The following is an 18,204-nucleotide window of genomic DNA, read 5'->3' on the forward strand; positions in this document are numbered from 1 at the left end:
CGGCGGCGGCGCGGTTCTGGCACGTGCGCGGGGCGCGGCGGGCGCGGCCCCTTTAAGGCGCGCGGCGGCGCGGGGCGCCCATGTGGAGGGCAGCACGCGTGTTGTGCTGCGCGCCCATTGGCCCGCGCGCGCTGACAGCGCGCCCCGGGCCGCGAGCGCACTGCGGGGGGAGCGCCGCCCGCAAAACGCGGCGCCCGGACCGCACCGCCGCCGCACCGCGCCGCCCGCCAGCGCCGCCCGCGACCCGCGCCCGCCCCGCGCCCGCCCCGGGTCGCCCCCGCCCCGCCACACCGGCGGGGCTGCGGGGCCGTGCCCGCGCGTCCCCGGCCCGGGCCGCCCGCCGCGTCCCGGCGCGTCCCGTCCCGTCCGGGCGGCGCCCCGAGCTCCACTCCGCGTCTTGGCGCCGCCCGCCGCGTAGTAGCGGGGCCGCGCCAGCGCCCGCCTGTTGTGTTTCTGTTGCCACCCGCCATCTTGTCGCCAGCGCTGCGGCCGGCGGGGCGAGCCCGGGGCGGCGCGGGCGGGGCGGGCCCGCGCTCCGGGCGGCGGCGGCGGCGACGGCGGCCGGGCCCGCGCCATGAGCATCGAGACGCTGCTGGAGGCGGCGCGGTTCCTGGAGTGGCAGGCGCAGCAGCAGCAGACCGCACGTGGTGAGTGACCGGCCGCCCGCGCCTCGCGGGGCCGCGCCTGACAGCCCCGGCCGGCCCGGGCTACACGGGCACTGGCACCGGGGAGGGGTGGGGGGGGGCACCGGCGCGGGCTTCGCGCTGCCGGGGGGGATCCGACCCGGGGAAACTCGGTACGGGCGGGGCAGTGTCAGCGCTCGGGGGGGATGCGGGGCCGGCGCGGCGGGGGCTCCGCGCGGGCGGGGCTGCCCCGGGCCGGGCCCCGCTCCCGCCGGGGGCGCCGCCGCCCCCGCCCCGCGCGCTGCGTGTCCCCGGCCGGCGGGGGGGCGGGGCCTGGCGCGTCACTCGCGCGGCCCCGCCCGCCACCACGTGCGCGCGGCCCCGCCCCGCCCCGCGCGGCCCCTGCGGGGGCTGCGGGCGCGCCCGGGGCCGCGAGGGGACGGGCGGGGAGCGGGAACCCCCGGGGCCGCCCCGCTGCCCGCGCCGCTGCGGCGGCCCCGGCCCTCCGGGGGCGGCGCTCTGTGCCCCGGGGCCGCGCAGCAGCGGCGGCGGGCGCGGCGGGGCGCGGGCTGCGGGACAGCGGCGCCGGCCCCGCTCCCGCTCCCGCTCCCGCGGCGGCCCCGGCGCGGGGGCTCGGGCGGAGCTGCGGGAGCGGCGCTTTGTGCCGCCGCCCATTGTGTGGGTGATGAGTCACGCAGCAGACGGGGGATGCGGCGGTGAGGGGCCGCGCGGGGCCGGCCGGGAGCATTCCCGAGCCCGGAGCGCAGCCCGGCGTCTGCAGATGGCAGGGGCTGCCCGGCCCGCTCTCCCCCCGGCTGGCTGACAGCTCCGGTGCTGCTTCCCAGCCCTTGGCAGTCTCCTTGCCACCGCCAGCCCTGCGGCGATGCCGGCTCCGGGCTTACAGGTGGTGCCCGTGCTCTGGGTGCAGCAGTAAAACACCCGGGGCTCGACCTCTGCGGGTTTGGGTTTGTCCCTGCTGCTGGGAGACAGCTTCCACTGCCGTCCCGCTCTTGTGAGTGTGTCCGACAAGCTGGGCTCTGGGTTACAGAGGAGCAGGAGGTTGTTGTGCTGGACAGCTTCTGAGGCAGGAATTACTGCTGAGCAGGGTATATGGGCAGGGTAGCACGGCAAAGAAAACGCACCCTGCAGGCTTCTCAGCTCCAGGAGCAGCTCACAGGGGTCTGTGGGGATGAGGCGTTACACGAACCCGCTGCAGGCTGGAGCTGCCACCACGAGCGTGCCCCGGGCTCTGGGTGCTGCTGGGGGCACCGACCGTAAGGGCTGGGCTGGCTGCAGGGCCAGCGGCGTCAGTGCAAACGTGGCCGCTTCAGGGAAGTCTGAACACCAGGAAGACTCTGGCACGGGAGGGAGGAGCCCTGCGGTGACCTTTGGGTGGCAGGAAGATGTCAGGGGAGACCACAAGCAGAGGAACAGCTGGGAAGCACTAGGAAGTAATAAGTAAGGGCAGTAAGACTGGATTGGCTTCTTTGCCTTGTGTTCTTCTCCTCCTCCCCCTTGAAATCTTGTGTTCTGCAAAGTGTTATGGTCTGTTACAGCCCCAGTTACACTGTGGAACTTCAGGGGTCCAGTATGGCCCGAAAATCAATCCATTTTGGGAACAGCATTAAAACATACACACCAAACTCCTCTAAGGGCTGCTGGGTCTGCAGCTGACGGCAGTGCCTGCTGCTGTAACCCTCTGTAAGCATGTGCCTCCCAGGCATGTAACACTTGTTTAACATGGGCCCAGACTCACAGCCTGGGGTCCTTTCTCCCTCTGCTGTGTGCAAGCTCCAGAGACATTTGAATTAGAGGATGCTGATTTCTTTGAATTTAGATTAAGCCAGGAATGTTCCATGATCTAAGAAAAATAAATTTTTTTATAATTGCAAGTAACCGACACTTGTTTTCTTAGGGTTTTTCCCATAGATTCTGATCTGTGACTGTCCAGCTTGTGTTTGCTGCTCTCTCGGTGCTGCACATTCATTCACACCACTCCTTTCCTGAGTGGTGCCAGTGCAGGCAGTGACCCCACAGCGAGCACAGTTCTGGGCTTTTCCTTCTCACCTGCCTGCCATTCGGGCACGCTTAATTGCCTGGGAGCGGTGATGGTGTGTGGTGGCCAGAAAGGTTTCCTTTGGCAGTGGTGCCACCTTCCCTGTGCCAGTGGGTGAGGAGGAGAGCCTGCTCAGACCCAGCCTGCGTGGTGGGCAGTGGCTCAGTGCTGTGCTCTGGGTGGTCTCTCGCCGTTGTCTCTCAACAGATCTCGTCAGTATAACGTTGGGATGCATCTCCAGAAAGCTTGTGGGGCGTTTTGGCCACCACTGGCTTCTGTGTGACCAGGGTGCTGTGTGGCCTCAGCCTTGGCCTCGCTGGCCTCGCTAGCACACCCACCTGGGTTTCTTTCAGGGGAGGTTAAAGCACCTCCCAACACACAGTGTGAGTTTATCTGTTTCCAGAGGCTTCCAGGAGAGCTACACTGCAGTTCTGAGGACAACAGTGCCATAGTGACAATTAGACTTTGACTTCAGGAAGGGCCTTGTTCTGTGACACAGCAATGTCTGAGTTTCGGGGGTGGCAAGGATAATTGTCGTGGGATTCCAGGGATAACTGCCTTGATGCAGCCAGTTCAGGTGGTGACTCCCTGTTTTGATGGGCAGATACCCCTGGTTCTTCTTTCTTTTTCAAGTATGGGGATAGGGTTCTACAGGGTAATCTGCACATTTCCATTCATTTCCTTGAGAAGAAAGCTGGCCAGAGTGAGCAGCCTGTGGAAGCAAGCCCTGGTGCAGCCCTGGGATGGAGGTGCAGCAGTGAGCCCTTGTTCTCGTCACAGGATCGAGGAATGTTACCTGGAGCAAACGTGCTTACCTAACAGGCTGGCTGTTATCTGCCAGATCCAGTTTTGCCATGAGTCACTGAACTCATTTCACCTGTCTGTGCTCCCTTGCTGCCTGTGTAACACACACACACAGACTGTGCTGCCTGTGTAACACACCAGCAGCGTGTTTGCTGCCTGTGTAACACACCAGCTGCAGACTCAAGGCAGCCTGCGGAGCACTTGCCAGCAGTGGATGAAGTGGGGTCTCAGAGTTTCTTCTGAGGGCACATCTGTGGGCTTTTTGGTCTGTTTTAAGGATACCTAGTCTGTTCATGATACTGTTTATTAAGCCAGTTCATGTTTGCTGTTCTTTTCCAGCCTGTACATTTAAGGCATGCCATGGTTCACTGTTCCTGCAGTGTGTGCCTCTGTCCCTGGGCCAGCAGCAGGGACAGCAGTGTCCTCATGTGCGTGGGAGCAGGTGGGTTGGGTCCTGCCTGCCAGCAGCATGACTTCTTGCTCTGAACTGTGACACAGGAGCTGTTCAGCTGGCAGAAATACATGCTTTTTATCAGAGTGCATTACTTTGTCTCCCTGCCTCTTAAAAACGCGGCTGCCCGGTGGAAGAGCACAGGCCCATGTTGTGTAGGACAGCTCACCTGCCTGGCTGCCCGAGTGCAGCTCCCTGGATGGGGGAGCGGGGTCAGCATGTGCTGCTGGTGCCCGTGTGGCCTGTCAGAGCCAGTGCTTTCCTGTGCTTTATCCCAAACACCGGGGAAAGGTACAGCAGGGCTTGTGCATCCCTCCAGCCCGCCACGGTGCGATGCTGCAGCTGTGACAGTGGCACGCTTGGCGTCCTGGTGACACGATGGTCCTGGGGTTTCTGTAGAGATGAGGCTCTCCATGATGGTTTTGTTTTTTTAGCAATCTTGATTTGTTTTCCTTTGTAGTGCTGCTAAATCCTCACCCTTTATTTCTTTCTTCTGTCCACAAAGAGTTAGTTGTAACTAAAATGCAGCTAAAATTACTCTGGAGCTGATTCAGGGTTTCATTTAAGCACTGGAATAGCTTATTAAAGCACAATGTAAATTATCTGTAGAGACTGGAGAAGCTGTTTTTAGAAATGTCTGCCAGGTGTTTATTTAGTTATCGTTGATTTTTCTTTGGGGCTTGGGAGATGAACTTCTTCAAGATTTCTTGAGGGTCTTTCCTGCTGTGTTCCAGAAGGTGCAATGGTTTTGTTGAAAGTAGATGCTTCCTTGTAAGCCATGTGTCTCCATAAAGTACCAATAAAGTGTGTGCTCCCTAGATTTTATCAGGCAAGAGGATCACCTTGTCATTTTTCATACTTGGTTTCGGGTTTGGATACCAAGGCTGCTGGTTTTACTAGTGGTCTGTACTGGTTGGTGCTAAGGAGGAATAGTTCACATGAAGGCTGATTTTGGTTTGCCTTTAGAGTTATGACATAAAGGTGTCATCATCCTCTGGCTGAGAAAGTGGAGATCTGAGTATTGTAGTTATTAGCAGTGAATAACCCAGCGTGCGCATGAGGTGTGAGCATGTGGCAGCAGTGGCAGTGCAGCAGCATCGCTCGGCAGGGAGGGTCTCAGGTGGGGGCAGGGGTCTCCGAACCCCTGAAGCTGCCCCCACGTAGGCTGGCCTAGCTCTTGCTTCTCTGTAGTGTATTGTGAACCTCTGAGTTCTAATGGTGAAGCATTTCAGGTTCCTTTGTGAGCAGTGTGCCCCTGAAGCACAGTGTAGTTGGTCTGTGAGGTGCTGGTAAGGCCCAGTGTGTGTGGGGAGCAGAGGAGTGGACTGTTTGGTGTCAGGCTGAGCACAGCGCTGGGCAGCAGTGGCGAGTGGCCCTGTGGAAGTGTCACCGGGTGCCTGGCAGCCAGCTCCGTACTGAGGGCACGGCCAGGAGCCCAGAGGGCTTTGGGAAGCTGTGCCATGTCTTGGGTCTGCCGTGGTCCTGGTGGAGAAATAACAGTGCTGAGGGCTGGGCACCAAGCTGCAAAGGTTTAGCTAAGATGGGAGAGAAAAGTGGGGCTTGTGCTGTTGTCAACCAAAATTCAGAAGGAGTCAGAAAAGTGTCCTGATTTTAAAGGGTTCTCAGTCCTGCAGGCTTGTTCTTGGGCCTGGAAGTGCCCGTGGCTGTGTGCTGCAGCCTCTGGTGTCAGCAGCGTTTGCTGTGACTCAGAGCTTGCTTGGCTGATGCTGAGCTTTGCTGGGCTCCAGTTCTGCTGACTGTTCTTATCTCCCCCTTCCTGGTTCTCCCCTGCAGAGCCAGGAACCTGCAGAAACAGAATCCAGCCTCCAGGCTCCAGCCTGCCCTTCCTCTTGGCATGACTTGTCCCCCCCCAGGGCAGCCTTTGGAATAGTAAATACTTGGAGACTCTTCTGTACCCAGCACTTTCCTGGAAGGAGCCTGGAGTGACTCCTGCGGGTGACACTGCTGCATATCCAGAGTGAGTGACACCCAAGGCACTCCTCTTCAGGGCTGTAGCAGTTCAAGGTGTGCAGGTTAAGTTCCCAGAAGCACTGAATGATTCAGAAAAACACTTCAGACCATTCAGAGATCAACACCACAGAACTGCCTCACCGTTCCTGGAGTGAGAGATGTTCTCCACAGCACACACACAGGTGGGATGCTTGGCTATGCAAAGGCACACGCTTTGATAAACTCCTGGTACTGATAGTGACCCTAGTGGAAGGTAGGAGCATTCAAAGGCATCCCTTAGAGCCTGCTCCTGCAGCATGGCTCGGGCCATGCCTGGCTGCTGCAGGCCCATGCTGCCAGCCCGAGGGCATGTGTGGCTCTGCCCACTGCTCCCTGGCTGCCACTGGCAGCCGTGCCCCTGGCAGATGGGTGGCATTTCCAGGGCAGGCCAAAGGGACGGATATATTTAAACGCAGCAGATTATTAGGTAACAAAGAGTGTCTGGTGCTGTGTACTCAGACCATCGAGGCCCTAAATAGCACCAGGCCACTGGTCAGGGGTGCTGACCCTGTTTCTGTGTCCTCGCAGGACAGGATTTGCTGTTCTGTCCCGTGGCTGCCGATGTTGCTGTCACTGCCTGTCACTGCCTGGGTGGTGTGGCCAGGGGCCTGAGGTGCCTGCTCTCGCAATGTGAACCTGCTGGCAAGCGGAGTGCTGTGGGCTGGGTGGCATTCCAGGACCCCTCGTGCTTGGGCTGTGGTTCAGATCCCCTGGGGGTTCTCAGGACTGGTTCACTCCCTTGGTTTGTTCTGTCCTCAGTCCCCTTGTTAAGAGTGTGAAGAATGAGTGGAAATCACACATAGTTTCGAGGTGCACCTTTGGATTTAGCTATCCTCTTAGCCAAGGGGATGCCCTGAGCCTTGGCTGCTTTCTGTGTATGGGCCTGCAGGAGATCCTGTGCTAAGTGTGCCACGAGGGAGGGAATGAGCCTTGCATGTGTCTGGCATGTGTCACAGCACACAGCAGGGGGATCACCCCTCCTTGATCTGTGTCTGTGACCAAACATGGGCGAGCTTCCTTCATATGAGAAAACAGAGCTTGGGGGGGCTTACTTCAAAGGGTGTCTTTGGTTTGTGAGTGTGAGTGAAAAGCGAGCAGGAGACAGACCTTCACCACCCAGTGAGACAGCTTCTGTCCAAAGAGGTAGCTCAGGGCCCTCCAGTCCTTTTGCTGGGGCTGGGAGCATGGGTCCTTTCTGCCTGTGGGTTACTCAGACTGAAGAGGACACTGGCTCTTCAGTGTTAGATTTTGGCTAAAAAAATCCTTGAAATAAACTCTTTAGCTCAAGGGAGCAACACCAAAGGCCTTGCTGGCAGGTAGTCAGCAGCCCGAGGGCTGCACCTGCTTCCAGAGACATTTACATAAATACTTGTGATCAGTAATGCCTGCTTTAACCTTGCTTTGCTGTTCTCTGCCTTCCCCATGAGTGTAGCTGGTTGTAGGAGTTCCAGACCGGCTCCCACTCCCTCTGCCCTCGGTGCACATCTCGGCTGTCCTGGCTGGGGGCTCTGCTGCACTGCGGCCGTGTCACCTCCAGCAGGTCCTGCTGTCCTCACCAGACCCCGGCACTGCCACGGCTTCCCGTTAGTGCCTCCTTTGCTGCTCCCTGCTCTCAGTCTCGGGGCAGCTGGAGGTCTGGGTGGCGGCTGTGTGGGCTTTGCTGTGCCATGTGCCTGGTAAGGTGGTGCCGCTCAGCCTGCGGCCGCTCTCTCTGTCCAGTGCCGCTCAGCCTGCAGCCGCTCTCTCTGTCCAGTGCCGGTCAGCCTGCGGCCGCTCTCTCTGTCCAGTGCCGCTCAGCCTGCGGCCGCTCTCTCTGTCCAGTGCCGGTCAGCTCCAGCCGCTCTCTCTGTCCGGTGCCGGTCAGCCTGCGGCCGCTCTCTCTGTCCGGTGACGGTCAGCCTGCGGCCGCTCTCTCTGTCCGGTGACGGTCAGCTCCAGCCGCTCTCTCTGTCCGGTGCCGGTCAGCCTGCGGCCGCTCTCTCTGTCCGGTGACGGTCAGCTCCAGCCGCTCTCTCTGTCCGGTGACGGTCAGCTCCAGCCGCTCTCTCTGTCCAGTGTTGCTCAGCCTGCGGCCGCTCTCTCTGTCTGGTGCTGGTCAGCCTGCGGCCGCTCTCTCTGTCTGGTGCTGGTCAGCCTGCGGCCGCTCTCTCTGTCCAGTGACGGTCAGCCTGCGGCCGCTCTCTCTGTCCCCAGGCCGGACGAGCACCGTGACTCAGCAGCTCCTCGGGGCTGGGTTTCCTCATGCGCCCTGTGCCAGGGCCATTGCACTGGCTCTGGCTGCGAACCAGCAGCAAAGTGGAGCAAAAGATCCGCAGACAAAGGGCTTTTCTTTATTAGTTATTAATGTCGTCGAACTGAACCACTCCGAAATTGTTGGTAGCTGAGATTTGTGTTTGCATCAGGGGATTCCTGCTGGGGTTTTGGTCACTCTGCGCTGTTTCGCATCTTCCTTTAAGGAACTGTTGATAATACCCTGAAATATTTTGAGAAAATACAGAAGAATGCAGCTTTAAGGCTCAGCTGCTGCTTAAGCAACCTCCCTCCTATTTTGGAGTCAGTCAGGTCTTTTGCTCGCTCACCCTACTTGTGCTGCAGAAGTTGAATGAAAACTTTGGGTTTGAGTCTCGGGCAGCCCTGGAAGAGTGCTGTGTGGATGTGAAACCCTTCCTGATGGCAGAATGTGGCGCTTTGTGAGTGCGCAGGGTCAGAGACTGGGGCTGCAGCCGCAGTGCTAGAGCTCGTTCCAGAGGGTGTTTCTCCAGGTGTGGGTTCAGGACCGTGTTTACCTTGGCAGCTGGCTGCTTGACCTGGCTCGTGCTCTCCAAGGGAGGTTGGGCTGTGTTTGGGCTGCTGCTGCAGCTGAACTTCAGGAAATTGTGTCGACTGGATCTGGGTCGGTGTTGCTGTGCAGTCACACGTACCAAAGGGCATTCAGAATCAGGAGTAAGAGTTTTGTTGCCTTTTTTTGCTCTCTGTAGTTTTTGCTCTATACCCCTCTAGTTTCCTAAATGCACGTTCTGACTTCAGTGTTTCAGTCGAGCCAGAGCTTCTCCTGGGAAAGGCTCTCTTGGGATGTTTCTTAGAGCTTCCTCTGAATTACCTGATTTTGGTGACTGTATAAGAGAACACGCAACTGTCCACGTCCTTCCCCTAATCCCTCCCTTGATAAATTAAGGTTTTATTTTCCAAATATTTGTATATCACTGTGAAGAGGTTGCTGCACCACCTTTCGTTGCAGGTCCTCAGAGGTTGTCAGGAGCGGGATGTGCCGAGCCTCACGGATGGTGGGTTTGGAGATATTTGATTAAGGCTGCGCAATGTCTAGATGCCAGGGCCACTGGCGCCACAGGACTTGTATAAATAAATTTTGTTTGTGCCATGTTCACGCAATTAAAGCCAGAGCCCTGGATTGCGTTTGATGAGGTTTATTTTGCTAGTTGGGCCACGCAGATTTCATTTACTTTGTCTGGTGTTCTGAAAACATATAGGAACATACACACATCAAAGCCAAGTTTAAGAGCTTGATTAAAATCCACAGCACTAAAGAGGTGCCCTGATGTGTTTGTATCAGTGCAGTGTCCGTTGAGCTGGGATTCACTCAGGATGGTATAAAACCCAGGGTATTTTAACTTAGGGATCCTGCCCCACGCTGGTTGTAGGCTGCTCTCAGGAAAGGTCAGGGAAGCGCCGTTGCTCACTGTGGGTATTTCTCTTCCAGAGGAGAATGAGAAGCATGAGAAGCTCTGCCTGGAGAGGGAGCAGGAGCAGAAGAAGCCGGGCAAGGCCAGCGTGCCACGGTCCAACAGCACCCTCTCCCCAGAGGAGCCCCGGAGCGAACTGCTGGTGCCCATCTCCCCGCCGGGCCCCGTGCCCCTGCCGCCCGCGCCCCTGGCAGCTCCCATTTCCGTCATTCCCATCCCCGTTGTCACCAGCTCCCCCCAGCAAGCGGCCCAGACCGCCCTGTCGCCGCCGCTCGTGCAGCGCCACCAGCCCCTGGTGAGCCCCGCCAGCGTGCCCAAGGAAGCGCCGTCGGTGGCCCCGGTGATCCAGCGGCCGCCGGGCCCGCAGCTGCCGGACGGCAAAGCCGGCACGCCGCCGGCGGGCAGCCCCAAGCAGCTGCCGCCCTACGCGGCGCCGGTGCTGGCCATCTCGCAGCACCATGTGGTGCCGCAGCCCATCCAGCCCCTGCAGCCCCCGGCTGCGCCCGCGCCCCTCGGCGCGCTCAAGCTGGCGCCGGCCGACGACATGAAGCCCATCGAGCTCAAGAAGAGAATTGGAGGGTGAGTGCGCTGCGTGTGGGTGCGTGTCCAGCAGGGACAGGCACAGCTGCGTCTCTCTGGAGCGGCTCCTGCTTGTGCAGAGTGTTGTCGGATCAGAAATGCCGAGAGCTGTGGATGTTTAACGTCTTTGAATTGCTGAGAGCAGGGGTTTTTAGCTTGGCGGGTTTTCATTTCCCTCCCTCACTCCACACTGTAAGATTTTGTGTAAGGATTTTTTTTTGCAGGCCAGAACCGTGTTAGGAAGCAAGTCCCAGCCCTGCATGTCTGATCTCAAGTGGTATCTCGTGTTATGTTTGGCAAAAGATCGCTGCTTGTACTGGTCAGGGAAATCAAAGTGCACTGCTGCTTGTGGGAGCTTTCTTGAAAACTGGAATGGGATCTGGGAGATGTTATTCTGAGGACAGAGATCACCAGTTTCTCAGTGCTGTGAGTGCTAAGGGCCTCCTGCTTGCTCCGAATCTTGCAGCTGGAAGTGGCTGAGGACTATTTAGTCTGCCCTCACCCTCTGACAGGACTTGTGGCTCTGATGTTGCTCCAGGTTAGTGTTTTTCTGGCTTGTTCTTAAGGGCTTTGGCTGGTGGAGACCCTGCCTTCTCTGTAGGTGGTTGTTTCCAGACCACAGTATCCCAGTAGGGAGTCTGGTATTGCTGCTTGTGGACTGGGAGAACAAACCATTCCCTTCTTCGCAGCAGTTTTACCTGTTTCCTTTGGCCCCTCAATTTTCCTGCAGCATAAGTGACCTGGATCTGTTCAGTCTTCCCTCCTGGCTGTTCTCCTGGCTGCCTGCAGCAGGGGGTGTCTCCTGGCAGTGGTGTTGGAGATGGTGTGTGAATGCCATGGGGACTGGTGGAGATGTATAATGGACAGCAAAAAGGTTCATTGGAATGTACAGACCCCAAAATGCATGGAAACAGTGAAAGTAATGCAGACAGGAGCTTGTGAAGGTAAAGGCTTCAGTAAAATACCAGTGTAATTCCTCTAAGCAGATTGGGATCTTCAGAGCCTGCCTGCTGCTGGAAGGGTCTGTTGGTCTGTGCACTGATGAAGAGAGCCTGTCACTGATGTTGTGTGGGTTGAGGGAGCTGTGGAGGAGGTTTCTGCTGGCACGGGGTACCAGGGCAGGCTGCACAAGTTTGGCTGCCTGGGCTGTGGGCTGTGGGGTGGCTGCAGGTGCACCCACGATCTGCTGCTGTGCCGTCAGACTGAGGTGAGCTGGGGGGGCTGTGGTGCCAGTGTGGGGCACAGCATCTCCACTGCCTCCCCCCAGAATGGCTCCATAAGCACAGAAAACATGTCCCTTTCAGACTGTAAATGTTTCACGGGAAAATGCTGTCAAATACTTGTGACAGTTTATTAAATATTATTACCTCAATGCCCTGTATTTTCAGTCAAAGGCAAATGATTACTTTGCACAGTGTATGAAAGATACTTGAAATCTCCACATCTGCTAATGTACCTTATCACTGAAAAACTGAGCTGAAAAACTGAGATAACGTATTGGTTTGGCTTTTCCTAAAAATATTCCTCTGATTCAGAGAGTGGGTGGACTCAAACCCCAAAACCAGAAACTCACGCTGGTTTTTCCTTGAGCAGTGACTGGAGAATTCCTGTATTGCTTCATTCTATGTTTATCCTCAGCTGTGTTTCACACACAGTAAAAACCCAAAGCAGCTGGAAGTGTCTGCCCCATGCCCAACGCTTGCATTTGGAGCTGCACAAACCTTGTCCCACTGGAGCGTAGGCATAGGTCAGAACCAGGGCAGAATCTGGGCTCTCTGGGTCTCTACAAATACTTAAAATCCATACTTTGTGTCCTTCCCTGTTGTTGGTGGTAGCTGCAGCTGCATATATGCACACACATCCCACCTGTTGGTATCTTCTGTGCACTGTGTGCACAATGCTTGGTTCCTCTGGTGCATGTGTAAAGCGTGGAGTTTATCTGGAAACAGTATAGGCAGAAATATATATATATACTTAATGTTAAACCAGTGATGTATGAACACTTCTGCTGCTTTTGCATCTTGACGTACAGACACTGCCGCAAGCACAGGTGCAAGGCAGGAGTTTCAAACCTGACACTGAGCTGATCTTTGTTCTGTTTGGGTTACAGGGTTGGGACCAGGGAAGTACATAATAAATTGGAGAAGAACAGGTGCGTAGAAAGCCAGGGGTTTGGGTTTTTTACTTGTAATTCTCCTCCTTTTTTTTGGCCTATTGTCTGTCAATATTTGTTTTGCTTTGGCGGGTTTTTGTTTGTTTGCTTGCTTGTTTTTTAAACAGATAACCTGAATAAAATTCTTAGTGACTTTTACTGAATCTTGCAGTATTGCTTGGCTTTCTTATAGCTCAATTCTGCATTTCTTGCTTCCCAGTATGTTCTGTTTAACTGCACCATTGCATCCCAACCACCCTGATCCTGCAAAGCAGTAACAGTGCATAACAGCGTGACTCTCTTTTGATTTTAAAAGAGTAAAATACCCCAAATGAGGGGTCAGTGTACAGTGTGAATACAGAATAAACATCAGTTTCTGACCCAAGACTCTTGTAAGCCTGACTAGCTAAATTGGAAGTATGGTGACAGTGAAAGCACCAGTGCAGCGAGATGAGATATTTTATTTAAGGCTGCACGGTGTTCCTAACAAAGCTGGGATAGAGCCCAGGCACAGTCCCTGCTGGGGTGAGCTGGCTCAGCTGTGACCTGCTGTGCTGGGGGCTGCTGTGCACAGGTGTGGCTGCTTTGCTGGATTAAGGCCCCAGTTAAGCTCTCCCCTCTGGTGGAATTGGTTCCTGCTGTGTCTCCTGGCAGCTGACGACCCACCTGTGTTTTCTTTAGACGTGCACATTTGAAAGAGTGCTTTGAGACCTTAAAGCGCAACATCCCCAACGTAGATGACAAGAAGACCTCAAACCTCAGCGTCCTCAGGAGTGCCTTGCGATACATCCAGGTACGTGCAGCGCTCGTGGGCTGGGGCTGGGCAGGGCAGAGCCCGGAGCTGACTCTGGGGTGCACAGAAACTCCCCTTCTGGGGGCTCCAAGTGAACCGCACATCATCCTTACCAGGAGGGCTGATGGCAGGGAGCAGATCATTCACATGATCTTAGAGATCCAGCTGAGTGAACTTCATTTGTTTCCTTTTGGGCTCAGGTGAATTTTAGTATGTATGGTTTGGGGAGGTTTTCTGTTTGCTTAATCAAAAGATTTCTGTAAAGATTTGGTATGTTTCAAAATTTTGGTGAGGTGGACGTGTGAGTACAAGTCATTTGCTTGGAGGCAAGGAAAGTCTAGAATCTGAGGCTGCAGCATGAGGCTGTAGGTGGATGCAGCACCACCAGGAGTGAATCTAGGAGAAAGCAAAGGTAAAAATCAGTTGTGTTTATAGCTGGAGGGAAATAAGTGTTAGTGTTTGCTTGTTTAGTGTTTGGGAAAGTGGTTAATGGTAGCACAAAAGAAATTGTTGTAGATGTCCCCTGTGAATGTGAAATCAGTAGCATGTAGGGCAGTTAAAATTCATCTGGAAACTGGAAGAGTTGCTGCATTTATAGTGCAAATAGAGAGCCAGTACACCTTGTACATTTTGACTGGAATAAAAGGTGCTGAGGATTGATCACAATGGTCTTTTCCACAGTAAAACGTAATCTTTCCTCACTTTGTTTCCATTTTTCCTCAGTCACTCTCAAACACCATTTCCCTCTGGTGTTCAGAATTGATTATTCACTTCAGCTTTGCTTTGGAGAGTCAGTAATGCCTCAGAATTAGATCAGTTCAGCCTTCCTCTTAGTTTTCACCAACAACTTCCCTCAGAGAGACTTTGGTTGGGGCAAATTCTGACTGTCCCCAGCCACTCTGTGTTGCTCAGAAAAGTGATTGTTGGGGGTGTGGTTGTACTGAGGCCTGATGGGCTTTGGAGAAGACCTGAGCCTTTCTTTGGATTTTGGCAGGCTGATGTTGTGATGGCAGGAGGAGCCTCTCTGGTGGCCAGTCTGGGGTGTGTGGTGCTGGGCTGGGACTGGCTGGCTGTCTGTGGCTGTCCGTCAGTCCATGTGCAGTCTGTCCGTGGCTGTCTGTTGGTCGGTGTGCAGTCTGTCTGTGGCTGTCTGTCGGTCAGTGTGCAGTCTGTCTGTTGGTCGGTGTGCAGGCTGTCCATGGCTGTCCGTCAGTCGGTGTGCAGTCTGTCTGTGGCTGTCTGTCGGTCAGTGTGCAGGCTGTCCATGGCTGTCCATCGGACATTGTGTGCTGTCTGTCCATGGCTGTCCGTCGGTCGGTGTGCAGTCTGTCTGTTGGTCCATGTGCTGTCTGTCAGTGGCTGTCTGTCAGTGGCTGTCTGTCAGTGGCTGTCTGTCCGTGGCTGTCTGTCGGTCGGTGTGCAGGCTGTCCGTGGCTGTCCGTCAGTCGGTGTGCAGTCTGTCTGTGGCTGTCTGTCGGTCAGTGTGCAGTCTGTCTGTCAGTCGGTGTGCAGGCTGTCCATGGCTGTCTGTCGGTCGGTGTGCAGTCTGTCCGTGGCAGTCTGTCCGTGGCTGTCCATCGGTCAGTGTACAGTCTGTCTGTTGGTCCATGTGCAGTCTGTCCGTGGCTGTCTGTCCGTGGCTGTCTGTCGGTCAGTGTGCAGTCTGTCCGTGGCAGTCTGTCCGTGGCTGTCCGTCGGGCGGCCGGTTGCTCGCCCGGCTGGCAGAGAAGGTGAGGGTGGCCTGGGCCGTGGCCGCGTCCGCCTGCACGTGTGCGGGGAGCACGTGGCGAGCGCAGGGCCCGCTGGCGTGGCGCGGCTCCGCGGCGAGCTGGCTGTGACCCGGCCCCGCAGGGCTGGCTCGCTGCCCGCGGGCAGGGACACGGCACGGCCGGTGACGTTGTGTAAGCCTCGCTGCACGCCTTCTCCTCCTCATCCTCTCTGGCAGCTGCTCAGGGAGTATCCCGAGCCCTGCTTTCCTTGGCAGCACCAAAGCCGCGGGTCTGTGGTTCAGTCACAGGATTCAGTTGTGCTAAAAACCCAGATTACTGGAAACCTGATTTGAAATTTCAGCATTCAGAGACAAAAGTTATCGTTTAAATTTATTTTTTTTACTGCAGTTTGAATTTAGGTGCGACCTGTTTTAACAGAACTAACATCTGTCAGTATGGGGATGGCTACCGATCACGTGCCAGGCTGCATGTGTTTCACTCACAGGCTCAGTGTTTCCCTTGAAAAGAGAACAGGACAATTGTACAATGGAGATTTAAAAGTAAAAGCTCTCACTCTCAGGATAGCAAAGTAGTTTTTCACTAAAGGGAAAAAAAAGCTCAAGAAACTCAAACCCAAATGAGCCTCGCAGGGGAGGAGCACAGCACCAGCCAAAGCTCTGCACAGCGGCTGTTCTGCTCCTGCAGGCACTGTGACAGTACACTGATTGTTGCAGCATGTCTTCCTACAAAATCCTTCCTTCCCCCCTTCCCAGCTGGAACATCTTAGAAACAGGCTGTTTGTTTCCTTGGCTGGATTTAAATATTTGTATCTGCATCAAATCAGATAAGTTAGAAAGTTAAATTCTGAACTTCCCATAGAGCCGTCATTTTAATTTATCCTTGGACCTGGGCTTGTGCTCTGCAACAGCAAATTAGAATTTGCAATTAAGCACGCTGTTGCACAAAGGAAATGGGGCCCAACGCAGCTGGAAGTTAATAATCCCTTTAGCTGGTGATTCAGCCTGAGGCAGTGTGGGCTGTTGTGCTGTGGCTCTCAGCTGAGGAGGGTGTCCCGGTGGGTCCAGCAGCGCCGTGGGCTCCAGACCCGGCACACAGCTGCAGCCAAGTCTGTTTGACATGGGCCACCTCAGCTCCTGTCCTTCGCTTTGCTGCCTGCACAACCTGAGTGAAAATGCCAGAGACCTCTGGGAAGTTTGTGAGATGCACGGAGCGATGTGGAAGAAACCACAGTGAGAATAAACTGCTGCTTGCTTTGCGAGAGCAGAGCCCTGTCCCCGGGCCTGCTCCTGATGGGTGTCCCCAGCAGAGGACAGCCCTGTCCTCCCCGGAGCCCCTCTGGCTCTGCCCTGCCGGGGAGGGCACGGCCTGGCGCATGTCAGACGTGGCTCACAGCCCGTGCAGCTGGGCTGGCTTTGCTTCTCCCAGGAGGATTCCTTCCCCCTAGGAAATGGAATCATCTTTGGAAGCCAGCTGAAGCCCTTAAGCAAGACTGCTACTCTGAGCTCTCAAGCTGTGCCTGTCACTGTGGCACCTGAACACCCTGCAGTTTTGGGGTTATTTTCTACTGTACATTTAGTGTCAGATGACATCCAGGTGATGTGCTCACCAGGTGACACTGGGACAGCTGGCACGCAGCCCAGCCCAACCCATCAGTCTTCGGTTGTGCTGCAGGTCCTGCTCGTTGGCCAGTTTCCCCAGTACAGTTGAAACGCTGACTAAATAACAAGGTGCTTTCAAAATCTGAGATGCACTGAGCTTCCCAGGGCATGCAAAACGCAAAGAGCAAAAGCCTTTGGAAGGCGTGGAAGCAAGGCACTGCTGTGATCCCAACCCCTGCAGATGCTGCTCGGGTGTGGCAGAGGCACTGGGGGCTGCTGTGGTGACAGGTAGGGCCAGGTCTACAGAGCACTTTTGGCTCTGTTTGTGAAATAGACTTTGCTTACTAATTCACCCAAGTCCTCTGGCATCCCTGCTTGTGGTGTTGGAGACAAAGCGTAGCTGTAGTGAACTAAGGGTTTATAGCATGGCCAGTTTGTCATTATTACCTTGGAGAGGGCAACAAGGGTGAAATTTCCCTGTGACTTACCTGTGCTCACCAGTGCTGCCAGGCATTTATGATGTTTAAGTTTATCCTCACCTCATCTCCCTTGGCTTCTCAAGCTGCCTCAAGTAACAGTTGTGCTCCTAAGAATGATACAGTTCCCTGTTCATGCCAACAGCAATCAACAGATTTGACTCCCTTGGGGTAGAATGATCCAGAGCACTATCCAAGGATGCCTAAGTAGTGCACGTAAAAATCCTTTGTGAAGCCCTTTTTAAGCTGATCTTGTGGACATGTGAACAGACCAGATACTGGTTTTATGTTGGTTAAATTTTCCTTTTAAGCTTCACAGCATCTCTTTGTCTTCTAGTTTGTTTTATTTATTGGTCTCTTCACTGGTGCCTGAGCACAGTCATTCATCCTGTCTGTGTAGAGGACCAGAACAAGACCAGTGGATTTTTGGGTGCCACAGCAGTGCTTGATTTGGGTGTTGGTGGGTGCAGAGGGCCCTGCAGCCATGCCAGATCCTGGTGCAGGGAGGTGCTGGACTGCAGACACAAACCACAGGTCTGACAGTGGTTGTGGTTAAAGACCAGAACTCATTTGCATTCAGGAACTGTTGTGACTGGATTATTGATCAAAATGCATAAACTGAACCGTGCTGCTGAATCCTGTTAAGTTCCTCACCTTGACAAGGATGGCTGTAATTGTTATTTTTTATTCTGTGCCAGCTATGAGGTGAATGTACCCATCTTCTGCAAAACTTGTCTAGTAAGAGTGGGGTCCATGAGTACCTGCCGTGCCTCCCTCACGTGAGCAGCGTTCAGATGCCAGGCTGTGCTGCTTCGTGTTGTTTACCTGACCTGATCCACTGATTCTATCTTGTCTAATTAGCCTGAATCTCAGTAATGAAGGCCTCCAGCATCCATAGGCTATGGTCATGCAATGTGGTGTCATCTGTAGATTTCAGAAAGTGGTGAGAAGAAATAAGACCTTAAAAAAACCCAGTGTTTGATTCCCCGCTGTTGCTCCAGCTGCAGCAGGACCTGTCTGCAGGGAGGCTCATCCAGGGAGCCATCAGGGCATTTTTATTTGCAGGATTGGCCACAAAACATGTCCTGTAATAGTGATTAAAAATGTCCAGCATTTGGACCTTGTTGAGTAATTGGAGCTGTTTCTTAACCATTGCCAAGAGGGATGGTGATTTTTTTTTTAAAGTATCTCCCTCATTACTTGTGCGTGAGAATTTGGAAAGGGTGAATGG

The 18,204-nt window shown here is 55.0% G+C and overlaps 1 protein-coding gene across 1 annotated transcript in view; it reads left to right on the top strand.

Annotated features, from left to right (window-relative positions):
• Nucleotides 1-357: 357 nt before the first annotated feature.
• Nucleotides 358-18,204, top strand: part of MNT (MAX network transcriptional repressor) — a 29,337-nt gene continuing 11,490 nt past the window's right edge. The window contains exons 1-4 of the mRNA XM_038157768.1: nucleotides 358-647; nucleotides 9,663-10,224; nucleotides 12,335-12,376; nucleotides 13,058-13,169. Of these exons, the coding sequence (XP_038013696.1) occupies nucleotides 575-647; nucleotides 9,663-10,224; nucleotides 12,335-12,376; nucleotides 13,058-13,169 (789 nt within the window). The 5' untranslated portion in view covers nucleotides 358-574. The remainder of the gene's footprint in view (nucleotides 648-9,662; nucleotides 10,225-12,334; nucleotides 12,377-13,057; nucleotides 13,170-18,204) is intronic.

This window comes from Motacilla alba, chromosome 19, assembly GCF_015832195.1.
Source record: "Motacilla alba alba isolate MOTALB_02 chromosome 19, Motacilla_alba_V1.0_pri, whole genome shotgun sequence".
Classification (NCBI taxonomy): domain Eukaryota; kingdom Metazoa; phylum Chordata; class Aves; order Passeriformes; family Motacillidae; genus Motacilla; species Motacilla alba.